This window comes from Monopterus albus, unplaced genomic scaffold (genome assembly GCF_001952655.1).
Source record: "Monopterus albus unplaced genomic scaffold, M_albus_1.0 scaffold316.1, whole genome shotgun sequence".
Taxonomy (NCBI): Eukaryota; Metazoa; Chordata; class Actinopteri; order Synbranchiformes; family Synbranchidae; genus Monopterus; species Monopterus albus.
This window is the reverse complement of record NW_018128196.1, coordinates 324625-346084: the sequence shown is the minus strand read 5'-3', so window position 1 is coordinate 346084 and position 21460 is coordinate 324625. Positions and strand designations below refer to the sequence as shown.

General features: G+C 45.9%; 1 protein-coding gene across 10 annotated transcripts in view; it reads left to right on the top strand.

The window, feature by feature from the left end:
- Positions 1-21460, top strand: part of dlg1b (discs large MAGUK scaffold protein 1b) — an 85000-nt gene that overhangs the window by 53646 nt on the left and 9894 nt on the right. For 6 of the 10 annotated variants that reach the window (XM_020623913.1, XM_020623912.1, XM_020623918.1 and 3 more), the window contains 12 exons: positions 8413-8466; positions 9906-9956; positions 11282-11406; positions 12185-12354; positions 13114-13250; positions 13359-13503; positions 15901-16030; positions 16708-16864; positions 17592-17694; positions 18510-18624; positions 19487-19663; positions 20125-20191. In XM_020623913.1, the coding sequence (XP_020479569.1) occupies positions 8413-8466; positions 9906-9956; positions 11282-11406; positions 12185-12354; positions 13114-13250; positions 13359-13503; positions 15901-16030; positions 16708-16864; positions 17592-17694; positions 18510-18624; positions 19487-19663; positions 20125-20191 (1431 nt within the window). Of the gene's footprint in view, positions 1-7661; positions 7758-8412; positions 8467-9905; positions 9957-11281; positions 11407-12184; positions 12355-13113; positions 13251-13358; positions 13504-15900; positions 16031-16707; positions 16865-17591; positions 17695-18509; positions 18625-19486; positions 19664-20124; positions 20192-21460 lie in introns of all 10 variants that reach the window. The other 4 variants (XM_020623919.1, XM_020623914.1, XM_020623916.1 and 1 more) reach the window with 3 other exon arrangements.

The window sequence follows — 21460 nt, the reverse complement described above, 5'->3', positions numbered from 1 at the left end:
TGTGCCGGATCAGGATTCATGCAGAAACCTTCACATCTGGTTACGTTCCTCACTGCAGGTCTAGAAACACCCTCATCCACAGCCCCATTCGGTGCCATCATATGAATGTCTGAAAACATGAGGACGATGTGCGTTTGTGTGTGTGGCGCTGGAGATCTGAGGTGATTTGTTGATAAGGCTGCAGCAGCAGCTGTGAGCAGGTTATGTTGGAGCAAAATGCGTCGGCGCTTGTCATGTAAATGTTGAAGAAGAGGTACACACACACCTCACACACAGGGACACAAACAGCTGCTGAATGTTCCAGAGCAGTTGGCTGCTGTGGCTCGTATCAGATCAGGACGAGGAGCTGGAATCTCCCTCATCGCAGACCACGCAGGCGTTTGTGTTGATATCAGGTTTGGTCTGGGGTCCTGTTACACCTGTGTGGCTTTTCACATGTGTCTTCGTGACCAGGCAGCATGTAGATGTGAAGAGATCTACCTGCAATAAACAGCAGCATCATGTTCTGGGCAGATGTGAGGAACCGCTGCAGTAGCACATGCCTTTCCTGGCGTTGCCTAGCAACCTACAGGCTGACACGCAGCACTGGCCCACTGTCTCTCCATTTACGGCTTTAAATGCCTGGTAATGCACATGGACACGCACCCCCATCCCAGAATGTAGGTGTGCACTGAGGATGAGCTAAAGCTGAGACAGGCAGCATTTTAAATCTTATCACAGCCATAAAATGATGGTGAGTGTGGAGCTGCTGGCTCTCTGTTCATCCCCCCTCACAGTTTTTGTGTGTGTGTGTGATCTACTTAAAGGACAGGTCCACATGCTTCTTGTCTGCTTGAAAGCAGCTGTAATGGATATTTTGACAGCACAGATCTGTGAAATGACAGTTTGTAAACAGTGTTTTTTGCTTTGGGACTGGTAGAGATGAGTCTTCAGAGGCCGATCAGCTGAATGTGCAGCTGCCCTCAGCTTTACAGAGCTCCACAGTGAGTCTCAGTTCATTGTTTGGTGTCAGACCACAATTTTACCGTGCAGGTTTGGTCTCACCCCCCTCACAGTGTGGTTTTGGGCCGCAGCAGGAAGCGGAGGGACGCTGTCAGGGACCAGCTGGGGAACAGTGGAGCATTTAAAGTTCCCCTCAGGAGGTGGTGGAGACCAAACACAGAGATAACAGAGAGGAGGCACTGGACTGAGGTTCATCAGGGGACACAGACACGCTGTGCATGAAAGGGTGTGGTGCTGCTGGAGGTGGGAATACACAGCTGTTGGTTTAACTTATGTCCAATGGACAAAAAACCTAAGCCAATGGAGCTTTTAATCAGTACTCAGATTCCCATGTAAACACAGAAGCAGATGTCTAATCACTGGTCCTGATCATGCTGGACATTCAAAGATCCCTTCTACACAGGAGATGGAGGACAAAATCCACAGCTGTCATTAAGTACAGAAATAAATTCCAAACTGTACAAAGTTAACATGAGGCTACAGCAGTCTGAGTTAGTCATCTGTTTTAGAGCAATACGCCGTGCTTGTGTGTCCCCAGTCAGAGCTGTGTTGTAGTGAACTTTGTACTGACTCAATTGTAATCCAGTTGGTTTGTGTACCTCAGGCTGCTGGAGCCTCACATTAGCTTCAGATCAGCTTTAAAAGCATTAGGAAGGCATCACAGCAGTGATTACAGCGAGCACAGCCTGAGTGTTCATAACAGCAGCTCAGTTTTTAAAGACATGTTTGTAGTCAGCCTACCCAGGATTCCCTAGATAATCTAACACTACAGTCCTCATGAGCCGCTGCTGGGGTTTATGACGAACTCATGTCCAGATGCAAAAATCAGACCTGGAGCGAATTCAGAATGCATCGTCACAGCAGCCATGGCTAGAACACAGCAGTGTGGTTACAGAATCAGGACATGAGCTGGTTTAACCTGCTGAATCTGTCTGGTTACTACAGAATCTCAGTTTTAGCTTCAGCAACAGAATTTGAAGCTGTCATTAGATGTTTGTCAGTGAAATGCACCTTGGGAGTCATGGGCTGACTTCTCTTTTTCAGTTTTTGTGTCCACATGCTCTTTTACCTCCAGCCTGGAGAGCTTTGTGTCCACCTAATGCTTAAAATCCTCCACCATCTTTGTTTATTAGACAAATGAATGTTTCTGGAGCCCTAAGGTAACTGAGCTGACTTCACTCCTGTATTTAGTGTCACCTGTAGAGCTGAGGGTTTGATGTGATATCTTAATGATCCTGGACCTGTGTCAGCAGAGCAGGGCACTAGCTCCTGCAGGGTTCGGTTCCCCCACACTGAAGCCGTGTTCCCTGGTGCCTTGGACAGTATCTGAATAGTGTTTCCCGTCAGAGTGTGTGCAGGGCTGATGTGTCTCTGAGCTCAGATTCATGAGTTCGTGGTTCGTGTCGTCAGCCCTGCTGCTCCACCACCTGCAGCCCACTGCAAGTTAATGACCCGTGAAACAGCTCGCTGTCAGCCTGTAGAAAATGAGCTGAAGATCTACATGTACGGACAACAGCAACACATCTGATCAGGTTCACAGACTTTCTCTCACTGTGAGAGGTTTCTGATTCATCAGAGATCTCATTATCCAGTAATGTAATGGGTTAACCTCAGCTGTCTGATGCTTACACCATGAACCGCATTGAGCCAGCGGCTTCACTGAGCAGACAGAAGGACTCAGTCAGTCTGGTCGGCACAGTGTGCTGGAGGGCACGTGTTCAAGCAGGAAGTTTAATTGTAATAGCTAAACCACTTATTTAGGAGTGAAAACAAAGGCAGATGTGAAAGTTGTTATCCAAACTGTCTGCTGTAAAGACTGGGAGGAGCTGGTCTGTTGTGGCCTGTAGGTGGAGGTGCAGACACAGTAGGCTGTGATCCTAGTCCACGGCAGATCCTCGGCGGTGTTAATAAGCACAGTGCAGTGTCTCCAGGCTGTGACACGGAGCCAGTCACGCTCTGGTGTTCAGTATGCTCCATTGTGCTACTCTCTAAATGCTGCGTTTGTCTTCCTGTTGTCATGAATCACGTGGATCACGTCAGATCCCTTTACATTTTAATGCTCCAGGTTGATTATGAGCTAAGCACAGTGACACTAACCTCTTTAGTGTTCAGATGACAGTGTGTAATACATCAACAACAGTGCAGTCACATCAGTATTCACAGCAGGACATGGATGCAGATCAATATATTTTACAGTCATCTGAACATGGACAGAGATGAGGCGTTCAGGGACTGTGCATGCACAGTCTGGGCTGGTTTATTTGTTGTTTTGTGATCGTATATCCACAAGAAGTGTCAGTGGGTCGGTGTTTCGGTGAGTTTTGCCAGCAGTGGTTGTGGATGTTGGAGAGGGAGAGATCTGGAAACACTACTCCCACCAAAACCCGGCTCATTTTGTGGATTTTAAATCCACTTTTGAAATCAGACTTCTCTCCGACTGCACGGCCCCGTTGTCATGTCAGCACTCAGGTGTTGTTGTATGAATGATTTGTCCATTCATAGGTTGTGCAGCTGGAATACTAAATCCAATACTGGATTCATGCCCTGTTGTTTCAGGGTATGAAAAAAAATCAAATTTCTAACAATATAATAATTTGTTTCAAATTTTTACATTTTAAAGTTTTAAAACAAAGTTAACTGTGGTGGAGAAACGCTGAGTTTGAGTTTTCAGCTGTTTCTCAGTGGAGCCTTGAATTAACACTGTGACCGTTTAAACTCCATCCAACCGAATCAAACTCATCAATCAGATGTGGCTGAAATCTGTGGAAGAAGCTGGAAACTGGGCCTCGATTTTTATTTTTGATTGGTTTCTTGATTTGTATTAATACTGTTTCCAAGGTCAAGGTTTATGTATGGAGCTGAAGGGCTCCAGTAAGAGTTGCTTCTTAGTCTCTAATTCAGATTTATTTGCCTTTAATGATGCACAGCACTACACCCTGTGTTTTGGAGAATCATTGTAAGATGCAGTGAATCCAGCAGCAGACTGAGCAGTCCTGCTTGTCTACACAGTGAGTCTTATTGAACCTTTTCTTTGATGAAATATCTCCTGTTTTATGTAATCTTTTAAATATAAGCCTTTATATGTTTAGGCGTAGTTCTTCTATTGCTGCTGCTGGAGTATGGGCCTTTGACTGAACAAAGATCCATCAGGACCCTGTCATGACCCAAGTTAACCTTGTATGTCTTCTACCTCTGGGCACCGGCGTTTCTTTCATTTTGTTTTTCACTTTGGAAGAAATTCTGCTTGTTCCACATTCAGCATTGGAACCACAGCAGTCTGTGCGCAGCACTGAGCCCCAGTGCATCAGCAGCGGCTCGTGGTTCATCCCTGAACGCTGTAACAACTGGCAGGCTTTTATCTCCAGCTTAAAGCCACAGCAGAGAGTATCCAAATGAAAGCTGCAGCTTCCTGCCTGCCTCTGCTAACAGGAGTCCTCATCTCATCCCCCCCACACCGCTGACACGCTCGTCGCCATGTCTGAATCCGGGGGCGGCATCGATTATTCATGCAGCGAGTGGAGCCGCCCCCCTCGTGCTGACATGTGCCTCGCTCACAGGAGCCTGTTAATTGGCAGCAGAATGAGAGAAGACGAGAGGGAGGGAGTGACGGAGAAAGAGCAGCTGAAGAGAAGACAGGAGGGGGTGTTACAGTGCTTCAGTGTTGAGTAACAGGACTGTGTTTGGAGCTGTTGCCATCGCACTGGCCACAAGCCTGTCCAGTTCTCAAGGCACCATCCATCATTTATGATTTAACCACCACCTGCTCCACCCGGGAATCTCCTCCAGGAAGATGAGTACACATTATCCCCGGCAGGAGTTCACCTCCAAGGCCATGAATGGTACAGACAAGAAGCTGCCCAGAGTCAGCATCAACCTGCAGGAGTCCCTAGCCCACTTACACCCGCTCCAGAGGCAGCACGCCATTGAGCTCCACCGCCAGCAGCAGCAGCCGAATCGACCGCAGGCCCAGGCGTCTCTGTCCACATTCACCGCCTGCACCCTGCCGGCATCCTGCCGAGCTCGGAGTAGATTCCTCAACCTACGGGACAGTGTCAAGAAAAGCCCGACCAAGAGCACCGCTAAAATCAGCAGCAGCAGCCATGCAGCCACCAGGCCGGAGATACACTGGGCGCCCTTCACTTTCCTGAAGGTACTTCAACATCAGCAACACTGGGAGAGATTTTCTACTGCTTTGTTTTACAAAGCTGAATTTTACTGCTACAGCCAAGTTGACTGAATAGAGGTGAAGTGAACACTGTATCTTTTGGTTGGTACAGACCGAAACGTCCATATTACAGATACGCAGCAGGTTATTTGATATATATATTCATTATATATTGTCAGAAAATATTGAGAAATGTTCCAGAAACAGTAAGAATACATCTGTAGTTTTAAAAAGTCCTGACGTTCCTAGCACCAAGTCACAATCTAAAGGAACTGGACTCCTGGAAGGAGTCTGTGTGGAAGTACTGAAGCTTGTAGCAGCAGGTCTGTACAGTAAAGTACTGAGGTTCGTATCCCCAAGTATTTGTATCACTGAGTTGGTATCAAGAAATACTCAGTTTTGCAGTGCCAAGTATTCATCTTGCCGAGTTAGTACTCAGGGGCCTATCAGTGTTGACAAGTACCAAACGCTGGTGGGATAGTTCCAGGCATCATCCATGTGTTTTGGACTATGTTTTGTTTCAGTTCTTGTCCGGCTCAGTGGGATTGTGTTAGTACAGTGTGTCTGTTTAACACGTCCACGTGTGTCTCTGTGGTCAGGACGTCTGCCGTCTAGACCCTGTCTGAATGTCATTTCTCATTTGTCAGTGCAGCTCCATTTATATGCCTCCCGTTTTCTGCGTTTCCTCACGTACTCTCAGTTGCATTAGTGTGTGTGATAGTGCTGCATGGCAGCTGTTGATTGATTGATTGTAGGGCTGCAGCTACCAATTACTTCCACTGTTGATTAATATGTTAATCACAGCCTCGCTGGTGTCTGCTAATACAGAACGCTGGAGGTTACTCCCACAAAGGAAAAATAAACAAAAGGTAAAAGTGGTGTTTGGGTCACGCTCATCAGACACAGGGGGCTGTTTGGAGCAAACAGTTGCAGACCGATTCGAAAAGTCCTGAGTGCAATAAACAACTTTTGATATTACACTGGCGCCACACATTATGTTTGTGGTTATTTATAAACTGGGTTTATTTTTAACGAGCTATTGCTGCACTCATTTCACTGTTCTTTAAAAGAAATGTTATTTCGTGCACAGCCATTTGTCGACCAGCAAAATGTAATCTGACTTTTACACTGGTAGATGCTGAGATGATCACATATCCAGTGTTGAGCATCTGTGTATTAAATAATTGATCATTTAGTGAAAGAAGAGCAGAAAGTTGTACGAGCTGCAATCACAGACTGAAACAATTAGTCACTTATCCAAGTTGTTGTTGTTGATTATTCTGCTGATTGACTGAGCCAGGTCAGGCTCACTAGCCCTGGATGACCCCAGGTGGCAAAGGTCTTCTTCACCGTGAACTCCCCACCTCCGAGATCCCACTTGCACAGGAGTGCTCGCTCCCGACCAGTAGTCTTGTTGAATGAAGCTGTAAACTCAGACCTCTGTGTGTGTTACTGCGTCCGTCAAATCAGTTTGTCGTCTTTGGAAACAATTAAGCCCCATTGTCAGCGGCTTTTCTAGCGGCGGTCCAGAAGTAGAGCTGGTGGATCAATGTGGTCGATGTGCCAGGCTAATTTTAGCAGCTGCTGGTTTTCCATGGGCCCCGGCTTCTGCTGCAGCAGCACAACAAATAGGCCTCTTTGTAACAGGGTGGTGCTTCTGCCAGCAGCTTCACGAGGTCCTGCTTTTGCATAACGGGTCACAGTGCCGAAGGCCGCCCCACTTCTTGTGACTGTGGTTTTATGTGTAAGGAAGGGCTTGGAAAGGTAGTCTGGATTAATTTCATTAGGTTTGTTCACAGTGGCGTCACAGGTTGTCTCACTGAGTCTGTACCCAACAAAATGTGATCTTATCGGCTTGCATGTGGCTTTAGGATGTGGGATCTTATTTTTATTATTTAACCAGGGAAAATCCTGTGACGTTCAGAGCCTTTTACAAGGAACCCTGGAATATCATGCACGTACAAGGGCCTTGTGAACATGACTACAGTTGTAGCTGGTTAAATAGGAGCATTTAACTGTCACTCTCACATCAGTGATGGAAATGTAGCACATTCTGTATACATACAGGTGGTTATAAAGAGCCATTGCCTGTTCATCTGTTTCACTAAATATTCCATAACTTTCATTGGCTCTTTATTTTGTTTTTTAACCTAAAGTACTGACAGATGGGCAAAGAGGTACCTTTAGCTGCAGCAGGCACAATGCTGTAGTGTGCACAGCGGACCACTGCCTGTCACCTTCGACTGTGCGCCCTGTGCTGACACTCAGGGTTCCAAAACAAAAAAAAAAAAACAACAGTGTCAGGTACTGTAGTGTGTCACTCACACAATGTTGTCCTGTGATTGGCTGTGACACTGTGGTCGCGTTAGGTGCTGATCACTCCACCTGCCGGTCCTCACACACATGCATCCACCCTCTTCCTCCCACTGCTGCTGTTCATCTGTGCTACTCTGTGTCTGTCTGACCTCTGACCCCTCACCATGCTATTATACAGCAGGCCGAGGCCGCTCCACCTTCCTCTCCCATAATCCCTGTGATCCCAATCTCACCAATCCCAGCTGAGACCACCGTCATCCCACCGATGTCACAGGTTTTTTTTTTTGTTTTATTTTCCTCCACTTGTCTTTTCTCTCTGTTCAATCCATCTCTAAATTTAGCTGGCCTTTCATTTGGCTGCTGCACAGTGTTGTTCCATGTCTGCCGTCCAGCTGTGGCTCTGATAAAGTGAGCAGATTAGAGTTAGAGACGGTGGGAAAAATGCCTCACTTCCCCCATTTGACTTTTAAGAGCCCACCTGGCTCCTTCCAGGTTAAAACTGAGCGAGAGATCGAGGCAGACACTTAGAGAAAGTATGTGTGAGTGAGGCATAGACTGTGTGTAAAGCCAGAAGAAGAAGAAGAGGAGGTGAAGGAGCAGAATTTCCACCTTGCATGACTTGATTTGATTGATTTCAGGCTTCATGCTCCAGCACTGCATCTTCTGCAGTGTGAAATGCCACCATGTATGTACCGTTCTGTCCTCACTAATCTCTGCTCAAATCCTCCGGCTTCCAGATTTGATCCTCAGTTGGTCTGTGGTGTCATGAGGAGAGTAGGTTTGTGATGTTGGCGCTGCACGGCGGACGGCTTGGCTCAGCGTGTCTGGTGTTTGCAGGGCTTTGTGGGAGGTTGCTCAGGTCTTGTGGTGGGGGGGATATTTTACAGCGAAGATGTTTTCTCTGACGCTGTGATGTCTCCTCCCCTCAGGCCAATCCTCCCCCGGTGGTGGTCAACACAGACAGCCTGGACGCACCTCCATACGTGAGTTCACATATTAACCCGCCTCACGGAAATGTATGTTCCTCATCCTGTCTTTGAAATTATTGTGTTAAATATTGATTTTAGTGGTTGTACACCACAGTTGAAGTCATACCCTGGATCATTAACCTAATAACCAAATTGCTTTGCCATTTTGTTTCATTGCATTTTTCAGTGTTTTATCGTGTTATAAGTCCGCAGTGACTGATGTGATTGTCCCATCGTTTCCAGAAGCTGTGGTTGAGGTTGTCAGGAGCAGAAATATGTCTGCAAGCATCTTACACTTGTAGACACTGTTTATTTTCCTGGCCTAGAAATTTAACGTGTCCATCATTCATCCTGCCTATGAAGCTCTGGTTGGCTTCTTTGTTTTTATAATCTGTGAAATCTGGGAGCCCGGGTGTAGAACTGTAGAGACAAATGAAAGTGATGTGAAATTATTGATTAAAGTGAAGATTTGCAGACAGACTGCTCTGACAATGTCCTCATTAGGTTTAACATTACTTGATTATGATACCTGGTCTGTTAGCATAGTTAGCTAATTTAAATTGTTAGCATGATGTCAGTATATTCAATACTTTTGCATTATACAGTCCAGCAGCTAGGCTGCTAATTAGCTAGCCGAGTCTAGAAAACATGCTTATTTTTAGTACAAACATCGTTGAGTTGACATTAGACTTGAAGACCGTGCAGTTTCATGAGTAGACGTGTCTCTGTGTAAATACTGATTGTTCACCTGCAAACAGATGAAGCTGTGTGTTTCCTGTGGCGGGGCTCCTCTCCTACCGTCCTTGTTGATCTCCTTCCTGGAGTTATTCTAAGTTAATTTGGTGGCAGACTAAACAGGTGTCCGGCCGCTGGCTGGCTCTGTGGCGATCGAGATGTTGGCTGCTGTCGGCGAGATGTGGCCTCAATGTTACCATTGTATACAACCAAATAAATTTAGCTTGAAAGATGACTGAAGCCAGTTACGGATTATACACATTTTTCTAATCATGCTCTACAGGTAATAATTAGTAAACCCATCCATCTGTTCTGCTGCTCATCCAGGTCCAGTTCGCAGTGTTAATTAATTTTATAATTGGAAATAATTACTATAATAAAAAGCTGGGAAGTAAAATGTGATATAATAAATAATGCACAGTAGTAGTCTGTATTATCCGCTGGTTTTCATCGTGCTTTGGCTGCTGTATGGGAGAAACGTATTCCGTTATAATCTGTGTGGTATTAATAAGGTCTTACAGTATGTTTGACATTTGACTTACATGCTGCAGAAACCCTCTGTTCATACTGTTTGACCAGTTTTTCTCCAGTCTGAAGGTTAAAAACATACACTAGCCCTAATGTTGTTGTCTGTGCTGTCAGCTGAGAATATGACTAACCTGTTGATTTATTAAAGTGACGTGACAGGTAATTGACTGATGGATCTTGTGTGTGTGCAGGTGAACGGGGCGGAGGCTGATTACGAGTACGAGGAGATCACACTGGAGAGGGTGAGTCGCCTTGCAGTGTCCTTTTTATTTCTCCTTGACTCACAGCCATGTTGTTAGTGGATGGACCTGCAGAGAAGCTCGCACGTCTTTATGAGCCACATAAACCAACCGCAGTCCATAACTCTGAGTACTCGCCCTGCCCCGCTCGTGGCAGCAGATACTCTTAATTTGACATTGACTTACTTCTTTTATGTACTTTGACTTTAGTTCTCTGAAACTCTTGACGAGCACCTGCTCTCTTGTCAAAACCTACACCGCTTTATTCCCAAAGTTTCAAGTTTACAGTGTGTCAGACTGAATTTTGGGAGAATCAGTGGAAATGAGGACACAATTGATCCGCTGTTTGTGATTTTCTTTTTAATGCAGCTGAGATTTAATCCATAATCTGTCTGTGGCAAAATCTTTATTGCATCTCTCCTCCTTTTTCCCTTGTCCTAATTCAGCTGAGCTTTTTCAGATGCATATCATTATCAGTGCAGCATAAATATAAACCATCTCTGCCAACTGAGGCCTACAAGAAGCCTGTTTTACATTCCTGATACAAGCTATAGGACAGTGATTGCTAAAACCAGGTGGAAAGACTCCACTTAATTTAAAATTTTTGAGGCCTGTTGGTTAAAATAATATCTAAAAGGCTAGACTTTTCAGGTCTAGTCTTGTTGGTAAGCAAGTTAATTGAGATGCAGAGGTTAACCAATTGGTTCAGATGACCCAGAAGCTGCTAGTAATAGACTCAGATTCTGCAGAAGGGGGCTGATAAATTCCAATAACCAGTGGCCGACCACAATGGCCACTTTTATGGCATTTATGGCAAAAAATTCAGAGGACTGTAGACACAGAATTAAAAAGAGTAACTGGAAAGCATTTTGACTAATCAGCCACACCTCGCCCTCTAGTAGACGTGTCGCAGCGAAATACATTGAAGTGCAATTGAATTTTCATCAGCTAGCCACATCTCTGAAAGCACGAGAATATCAGCATTTGTTTGTTGAACCCACACTTTAGCATATTTTGTCTCTGATTGTAGGCTGTGTGCGTTCATATGTACAGCACCGAGGCCCTTATGAGAAAAACTGTGACAGCAGTGGAACTGCTCTCCTGGTTCCGTCCTTTCTATTAGAGCATGTCATCATGAACATTATTCAGACTGAGTAGGACTGGAGATGATGTCTGTCAAATGTTGCTGCGCCTTTGGTTGCATGGCCATGTGTGGTGACCTGCAGGTCTAGTTGAATAATGCAGCTTCATATTGTGAGGTGTTTTTCTGAGAACAGTACCAGACTGATTCTTTAACACCTACACTTTCATTTACTCATGGTGTGCAGGGAAATTCGGGGCTGGGCTTCAGCATCGCAGGCGGTACAGACAACCCCCACATCGGTGAGGACCCCAGTATATTCATCACCAAAGTCATACCTGGAGGAGCTGCCGCCCAGGATGGACGGCTCAGGTGAGATGACACACATACACAGAGGTCGCGCCGGTCTTCTTCTGAAAGCTGTTCCCAAACTGCATGAGCTGTAATCAGTAATCAATAAAGATTGCTCCAGATTCTCCCAGTTTGGACTCGAGCTACAGTATCACACACAAGTTGAATCAAACACTTAAAAAATGAAACATTCTGTAGACTGTGGTGAGATGCATAACACATATCCACAGTGTTCCCAGTTTGATCCCAATTGACAGGACCGTGTGTTATTCCAGGTCTAATGTATCTGCAGTAAAAGCTGGTGTCTGTTACCCAGAAACCCCAGCGGAGTCCGCCGCCTTTCACTGCTTCATTCATAATGCAGCACTAAAAGTCCGGCACACCTGATCCAGGTGACGATGATGATGTAGGATGAAGAGCAGCGGGCAGTCCCGTCTCGGGCTGCGTCTGACATGAACCTCATCAGTGAAGTCTGAACAAACTGGGTCAGATAATGTTTGTGGATAAGACCTGGAAAAGTGACACTAACAGATGAAAGTCTTCCTGTTTAGGTCACTTTGGTTTGATTCAGTCATAAAACATACACATAAAACACGTGCAAATATAATCAAACCATAAATACACTGATTGAATCCTGTGCTTAATTCAAACATGAAAATAGGCAGCCAATCAAAACAAACACCAGGAATAATAACAAAACGTTGCCATGGTAGCTGTTTATTTGGTATCTTACAAATCTAAGATAAAGTCATGTGACAGACTGAATCTGGCTGATGGTGGTGTGTGTGATGTGATTCAGGGTCAACGACGTCATCCTGAGAGTCAACGAGGTGGATGTTCGGGATGTGACTCACAGCCGAGCCGTGGAGGCTCTAAAGGAGGCCGGCTCTCTGGTGCGACTCTACGTCCGCAGGAGGAAAACCGTCTCTGAGAAAGTGATGGAGCTCAAACTGGTGAAAGGACCCAAAGGTAACAGCAGCTCCGGAAATGGAGCTGAAGCCGCGAAGCTGGACGTCGGTCACGTCCTGCGCTGAGGTGGCTGTAGGAACCTTGGTTTAGTTGTAGCTGTTTGATAAAATGTTTTGAATCCGACTGTCTGCTGTATGTCACAGAAGTGGAGCTGCTAATAAAAACAAACAGGAAGTGTGTGTCAGTGTTAAGAAACACATGATGTTTGTCCAGAAGATATGAACTGCCATTAGTTACTAATCCCAGTACTGTTTCTGAATTCAGCTCAGTTTTATTTGTAAAGCACCAAGTCACAACAAAGGTCATCTCAGGACACTTTACAAAGTCAGCTCTAGACTGTACTGATGTTATTATTAGTAATTGTAATGAGTTACTTCATCGAGTAACTTGATTTTGTGAAGCCATTAGCTGTTACTGCGTTTCTGTGTAAAGTAATATTGTTCCATCTGTGTGGTGCCGTCCTGCCGCTCGTGGTGGAGACGGCACCACACAGATGGCGTGGATGTGTAAATACTGGATCGTCTCTGCTTGCTGAGGAGCTTTAGTGAAATCCCCCAGGGCATCGTGATTATTCAGACAAGAAGCCAGGCTCCAGAACAAAGCCTTGGTTTCCACGGAAACATCCTGAAATATGCTTTTGTGCGTTTATGCGTCCTGATTTGTGCTCATGTTAAACTGGCAGAGCAAAGTGTAACTGTGTGTCCCTGCAGAGAGCATGCTGATTCGATCACTCTGTGTCCTGGTCCCGGTGTGTTGCAGGTCTGGGCTTCAGTATAGCAGGCGGAGTGGGCAACCAGCACATCCCGGGAGACAACAGCATCTACGTTACCAAGATCATCGAAGGAGGAGCCGCACACAAAGACGGGAGGCTGCAGATTGGAGACAAACTGTTGGCTGTAAGCACAAAACACAAGTCAGCCTGTTCAGTCCTTTGGCAGCGTCTCTTCAGCACGTTGGCTGTCTGACAGAACAGAAGCTCAGTTGTGTTGCTGTGATGTGCCCAGGTGAACAGTGCTTGCCTGGAGGAGGTGAGCCACGAACATGCCGTCACTGCCTTGAAAAACACCCCGGACGTGGTCTACTTGAAAGTGGCAAAACCCAACAGCGTCTTCGTGAACGACAGCTTCGCCCCGCCTGACCTCACCAACTGTGAGTGCTGCCGTTCATTTTCTGCACAGACCAAGACGTTTCCTTCCAATCAGGGGCCTCTGTCCTTTATTTCCCATCAGTTCTAATGCATTTCATTCACCAGCCTAACTGATGAGAAAACAACCTTTGGCCTGGACCAGTTGACAACATCCAGAGTCAGACTGGGAACACAGGTTTTCAGGGCCCTGGTCTCTGCAGGACCGAGCACTGTAGGAGCACAGTGTGTGGCTCAGTGATGCAAGATAAATATACAGTAACAATGTATGAAATATTTATTCATGTTTCATCATTTTATCCTGTAAACCGTGATTAAAATGTCAGGCCCAGCTGTTCAAGCCTCTTACACAGAACTCAGAAGATGGTGATCTTGACAAAAGTTTCTTTTGTGTAATCAATAGATATGTGGATGAATAATCGATTATTCCATTAGTCAAAAAAGGTCAACATTGTTGCATATTGTGGAAAAAAATTCCAAGTTTTTTAGACATGTATTGTTTACATCATAGAGAAGTGGAGCCAGTGTTTGGCACGGTTTCTGCCCACGTGCTACACACTGAGCAGCCGCAGATTCAGCAAAGTGAATTACTTTATTCAGTGGGACAAAGTCGAGTGCAGGATGAAGCTTTGGTTAGCGCCGCGGTTTTACCAGCACAATGAGTCAAAACATGCTGGTTGGTTGCATAGCGCTGAGGGTATGTGATCATGATGACATCACGGTGATGACTTCACAACTAATCGAATAATCTACTTAAAATGGCTTAAATTTTTCAACCTAAAAAATCCTTCTAATACCCATCAGTAGTAATTAGTTGCGACAGTTGTGTTACTGTAGCCTCACAATGCTAATAAGAGAGTAAAAATAGCCGACAGACACGAGACTTAATGTCACCGACAAGAACTAGATGAAAATGTCCTCAGTTGGTTGTTGCCAACAGAAATCAAAAGACTAAATCTAATACACATTGTTATCATAAGACAAAAACTGAATCATGGCATTTTATATAGAGGAAGTCTTCATCTCCTCAAGCGTCTTCCTCCCACCAGACAAACAAGGACACGAGTAGTGGATCTCTGGTCTTGCAGCATCACACGGCCCCCAGTCAGCAGGTCCAAGATCAGCCTGTGACCCTGAGTGAGAATTCACGTGTGTGTCTGTGACGAGGCAGAGCTGTGCTCAAACACAGCCAGAGGATGCTGGGTCTGTTCCCAGTGGCCCCAGTGAACCTGGAGACGCTGACGGACAGACTGACCCTGGACTGATGAGTACAGGAGGAACAGTTGGACCAGGAGAGGGTGGTGGAAGTGATCACATGACTGAACAGACCAAACAGGCCCGAGAGTGTCTGACCATGGCCGGTTATAAACTATAGAAGATCAAACAAATTCAATTCAGTTTTATTTCTATAGTTAAAGTTCACAACAACAATCGTCTCAGGACACTTTTTACACAGTCGGGTCTAGACCTCTGTGTTATAGACAGAAACCCGACAAATCCCCTTGAGCAGCACTTGTCGTCTGTCCTCTCTTAGATGATGCCGCCAAAGTCCTACAGCAGCCCTGGGCACTGATTTGCAGCGTTGCCCGCTGTGGCCTAACACAAGGCTGTTCAGCTATTTTAGCAGTCACTGAGTCAGAACCGTCCATTTTCCACAATAGGTGCTCTCTGGGTTCTGTCTCTTTTCAGTGTCTGTGTCAGTGCAAATAGATGTTTGGTTTGTAACCGTGGCCACGAAGTCGTCGTGGTATCAGCATCCATCAGTCCCAGGCTGACGTCAGTTTCCTTCAGGCGCCATGTTCTCATAAATCCTTCTCGTTTAAGTACCCCCCCAAGCTTATAGCCCCCACAACTTTGTGCTGCTGTCACCGTGGCTGGGCTTATCCACACAGCAACACCGCGGTACGGTGGGGGGGGCTGCAATATGTGTAATGATGTCCTGCCACAGCGGACGGCGGTGATCTGAGCCAGGGGTAATGAATGATAAGTAATTCTGTTGAGTGAGCCTCGACTGGCAGCCGCAGAGGCTTGGACACAAGGTGATGGTGCAGCCGGCCGTCCCATGAGCCCCTGTTCCGGTTAGCCAACCAACTGGACAGACTAGATCGGATAGTGGGAGACGTAAACAGAATCAGTTTTATTACCCAGTGGTGTTTGCCCTGTGGACGTTTGTATCTTAGTTTGTATCAGTAGGTTCATATTCTAAACTGAAATGGGAAGGACGACATACTGCAGCCATACGTCAGAAAGAAGATCTGTAGGTTTTTATTATGAGTTTTCAGTGACTCCACGTTGTCACGCAAAGCACATAAATGTTCAGTTTTGCTTGTTTTCTTCTGTGTTTACTTTTCTGACCAGCTACATGTGATGTTTTACCTCAGCCCTCTGTGTGTCCGTTCCAGCGTACTCCCAGCACATGGAGAACCATATCAGCCCCCCCAACTTCCTCGGCCAGTCCCTTCCCCCGCCAGCCTCCTCAGGACGCTACTCCCCGACCTCGAAGGGCATGCTGGGAGATGACGATGTCACCCGGTGAGGATGAAAACACCTCCCTACACACTGTGTGAGGGTTGACACTATTGTTGAATCCTGCAGGGAAGGACATTATGCTCGTCCTCCTGGTAGGAATCCCTATTAAAGTCTCAGAGCTTAATGAGTTTGGATGTTGATGTCGTCGTCAGCTGGTGGACACCTGCAGTCTCTCACACACACACACCACTCCTGCACTGAGGCACATACACTCTTGTGGCCTGGTGGGTTTTCCTGTAGGCATCAGCCAGACCTCACTAATGTGTATTTCATCTTGTTTTACTCTATTTGTGGACCTCACTGTCCACAGTAGACCCCACCGTCCACCGTGAACCACGGCAAGCAACACAGCAAGGAAGAGAAGGTTTAGTTGTTGTGAAACCCTGAATTGGAATCTAATTTTCACACTGCAGCAGGAAAACTTTCACACTCCCACATTCGAGTTGTTGGACAATCAGTGGCACAAATGGTGCATCATTACAGTTTGAGTAACCTGGACTTGTTTCTGATTTAGTGTTTGTAGTCTTTTTTCCATCATGTTTTCACCAACAGTCAGAACAGAGCGAGCTTTAGCTGTCACATGACCAACACCAAAGCAGCATGTGCACAAAGGAAACTGTTGCTCAGGAAGTGTGAAACAACTGACGTTAGGGTGACTGACAGCTACTGCGTCTCCACAGGGAGCCCAGGAAGGTGGTGCTGCACAGAGGAGCCACAGGACTGGGCTTCAACATTGTGGGCGGGGAGGATGGAGAGGGCATCTTCATCTCCTTCATCCTTGCCGGAGGACCAGCCGACCTCTCTGGAGAGCTGAGGAAAGGAGACAGACTCGTGTCTGTACGTACACACTCACGTTCGACACATGTAGAGACACATGGTTTCCCTGAGGGAACATGACAAGTCAATCAGTTTCTACCTTTAAACAAAGTTAACTTGATTAACACTCCGCTGGTAAAATGTGTCCAGCTGGTGATTATCAGACTCACCTCAGCCTTGAAAAAATTGACCGAGCCGTTTGCTCCAGTTTAGAAGCTTTTGTTTTAGAACATAGTGATGTGCCGCTCCAGTAGTGGGTAGTCAGTACCACCTGTTCAGCTGAGACATGTACTGTTTGTCTCCTGACTGGAAAAGCAGTTCATGATGCTGAGCAGACGTGCTGGTCTGTTGGTACTGACCTTGATACACATGAAAAACAGCCTGGTGGTTCGTGTAAAGCACAACAAGGTTTGTCTGCTGCAGGTTCCCCGTCACATTAGCAGTTCTTACTGACTCAGCGCTCCTCCAACACTGTCACACTCACAGCTAGAAACAAAAAGCAACCATCTTGCTGCAGCAGAACCAGAGACGTTTGTGTTTATTCCACACTTTGGTGAAACCTTCCGCCTACATTACCCACACTGCAGCGGGGCATGACTGTAGGGTGTCAGACTGGAACATGTTATGTTGCTAGCATTAAGTAAGTGGTCTTTGCATTGTGACGTAGTGACTAATCCTTTGGCTTACTCACACAACAACAAAATGCAGCCGGTGTGTAACACTTTCGGCCATGTGTTGCTGTTCTCAGGTGAACGGGGTGGACCTCCGTAACGCCACCCACGAACAAGCCGCCGCCGCCCTGAAGAACGCTGGGCAGACGGTGACCATCATCGCCCACTACAGACCGGAGGGTGAGTCACCTGGACACACCTACAGGGCCAGTCACATGACAGTATCAGACGGTTGTAGAGAGGGGGACAGGAGACAGGGAGGGGAGGGACCTGGGACAAATGTCCAAGGACATTGTGCACGCACCCGATGTCCACACCAAAATATTTCTACAGCAGAATCAGAGCGTGGTTTAAAGCTGCTGCTCTGTCAGGAGTTTCTGATCTCCTCCTAGAGAAGGTTGCAGTTGTCAGAAATAATTCAGGGGTAATTGAGTTAATCAGTGTGACCGCATGTTCCTGGAGGGTCTGCTGGGAATTCCGTGGAAAACTGAGGGAGCCTGGAATTTATAAAGCCACTTCCTGTGATGAAGTGCTATGAAATGCCCAGCATTTATGAATTTAGAGTGAAGTGTCCTCGCTGAACTTGAGCTCTGTTCAGTGGAGGATGATGAAATGTTCTGGGATCATGTTTGTAGCTTTTAGCTGATTTTAGGCTTTTAATCAGACCTTTTCCTGAAGTTAAAATGTTCTGGGGTTAGGAGCTCAGGATTTGTTGCTGTAGACTAGAATTTTAAATGTGGAGAGTCTAGTGGGAAACTGCTGCTCTGACTCTCGGTGATGAGATGCTGGTGGTTGTTCTGTTAAAGGAGGCTTTTACTCAAATCAGCAGTGTGGCTTATTTTTTTTTTAGAGGGACAAACCAGTTTATGTTGACAGCATCACGTACAGGTGCAGGGACATAAATCATTAACCAAATTTACAAAAGGGAACGCTCGACACCAGGGAGCGTGTCAGCATCGGCCTGGATGAACTCTGAAGTGTGTGTTCCTGTTCAGAGTACAGCCGGTTTGAGGCGAAGATCCATGACCTGAGAGAGCAGATGATGAACAGCAGCATCAGTTCTGGATCTGGGTCTCTGCGCACGAGTCAGAAGAGGTCGCTCTACGTCAGGTGAGACAGCGGCGCACCTGGAAGACGCGCCTGTTGAACAGGCTTCAAAATGGGCAGTAGGAAGAAGAATTCAGGTTCAGGCCAAACAAATGCTTTTATTGTCAAGACTGTTATATTGTTGTCTGTGGTTTTTAGTACCACAGGAGCTGAAGACAAAGCTCTGTAAGTTCTAGGTTTAAATAATTCATTACATTTGTCATTTCAGCAGTTCATCAGAAAATGTTACAACTAAGGGAGAAAAACTAAATAATATGGGGCCTCACCAGGCTGGAATAATTTTTTTTTGTATTTAAAAATATGGATTTTAAATAATGTAATTAAATAAATTTAATTACATGTGAAATAATTTCAAAATCATTCAATTAAAAGTATTAAGGGCATTAATTTCTTTGAGCTGCAAGTACCAGTAAACAAACAATAATAAAATTAAGAAAATATTATCAATAAATAATTAGATTAATCTGAATTTATTTTAAAGGATAATTCCAAAATTGTTTCAGTGAGCTGCAAATATCAGGGCAAATTAACCAAACAAGGTATTTGTATACTTATTCACTTAAACTTATTTTTTAAGAAATTACTTCATTTCAAAACAGTTTCAGTCATCTTCCTGAATGAAAACGCACAGCAAACATTTATATTGATTCAAAAATAAATCCTGCTGTAATGCATTTATCATAAATAAATTAAACATTATCTTACCATGAGCTGTGGTTAGTGATCTCCAGGTTCTGGTTGGTTCACTTGAAAATGAACGGAACTCTAAGATGAGCTTGTGAAACCTGTCGGTCTGTTAGTGGCTCGCTTCACGCCATATGTGTGTGTGTGTGTGTGTGTCTGTGTTTGTGTGTTTGTGTTGCAGAGCCCTGTTTGATTACGATAAGACCAGAGATTCTGGTCTGCCCAGTCAGGGACTCAACTTCAAGTTCGGAGACATTCTGCACGTGGTGAACGCCTCTGATGATGAGTGGTGGCAGGCCAGGCAGCTGACGGCACAGGGGGAGGTGGAGGAGGTGGGGGTCATCCCCAGCAAGAGACGGTCAGTCTCACACACACACACACACATACACACAAGACACACAGCTGCCTGTAAACTAACACTGCTGTTTGGGGGGCGCCCTCCTCATCAGGTTTCACCCACCTCGTTTCTGTTTAAGGGTTTTTGGGGTTTTCCTGTTTTTGAGTCGAGATGGTGTCGTACGCTGAACTGTTGTTCAAACCCTGGACCATCCCACACTGTGTCTGTTCCACTTGGGTTTTCTGCTGTGTTTTTCCATGTTGGGTCACTGTTTGCATGAGGGCCAAGGGCGGGGGGTGGGGGGTGGGGGGGGCACACAGCTGAGCAGAGGACGAGGGTTCCCTCATTGAAAAGAAAAGCTCCTGGAGGCAAATGAGTGGTTTGTAGGTAAAGCGTAGCACCTTGTGCATGATGAACCGTCTGTCATCTTCACTAAAACATGATGTCTGCTGACCTTTGACCTGTGTCCTGTTTGACCACAGGGTTGAGAAGAAGGAGAGAGCGAGATTAAAGACGGTGAAGTTCAACGCCAAGTCTCGAGACAGAGGGGTGAGTGTTTCCGCTGTCATCTGGCTGAACACAAGATGTTAAGGCTGTAGAACAGTGTCTGCATGTGAACACGTCTATGTGCTTAGCTTTAAGATGTACAGACGTGCATTGCACTGACAAGAGAACAAGAACCAGAGACCTTATCTCATGACTACACCATCTTTTCTCTTAATTACAAGCTCATGTACAATAACTGCTGCAGGAACTGGACACCTCAGAACAAATGAGGAGTCTTTGTCTCCAGAGCTCAAGATCGTGTCAGAGGTCACAGGGGTTATCAGTCATCACTGTTGGAGAAGAGAAGATGTTGCGCTGCCTGCTTTAATCATCGGTCCTGTATATAATAATGTTCTCATTTTCAACACGGTGTTTTGGTCACATCAGACACTGAGTCTTCGCTCATGAGAACAGATATAAACTCTTAAAAGAAACAGGAAGTAAATGTTGCCGCTAACAGTGAGCAGCACCGTGGCTGCCGCCGCGGCCTCAGTTGTTACTCTGTATTTCTTTACATGGTGGAGCGTTACATACACTGAACTAACTGTTGAAAGCTTGCTTTGGCTGTGTACCACTGGATGTACTCACAAATACCACTGAGTTACTGCAGCACTGAAGAAGTCTTAAAACCCCGATGATTCTCATGCACGTTCTGAAGGGCTCCAGTTCCTGCACCAGTAGTCTGCTGTACATGATGTTGTCGTTATGAGATCTGGTCTCATGAGGACGGTAAGTCGTAGTTATTAGGTCTCCAAACAGATGGTTTTTGTGCTTCTGTTAAAAGAAAACTTAGATCAGATATTTGCATGATTTTCTGAGATCAGAATGTCTCAGTGTTTTATAAGTGCCACATCCTTCAGACTGTTTGAGCCGCAGCCACCTGACCTCCCCCGACTAATGCGTGTTGGACTAATGTTTACAACCAGCCAGTTAACAGCATGTTGTTGTTGATCTGATGTTTTCTTCTTCTCCACTCGAACGCCTCAGCAGCGCCTCCCCCACACTTTTTAAACCGAGTGTCACTTTAACACGCGTCGCTCAAACGCCTCGCCCAGCGCTGCCCACCAACCAGCCCTCTAACACACAAGTGTGACTGGGGGAGGACAAAACAGCTACATGCATGGTCCCTCCCCCGATCCCCTCCTCATGCAGAGCGAAACGCTTGACATTGAAATCTGACTGTCTGTGCTCACAGAAACCTTCATCCTCCTCCTCCTCACCACTCACCTCTCTTACCCCACCCGCTCTTTTCTGCTGGGTAACACTGAAGCA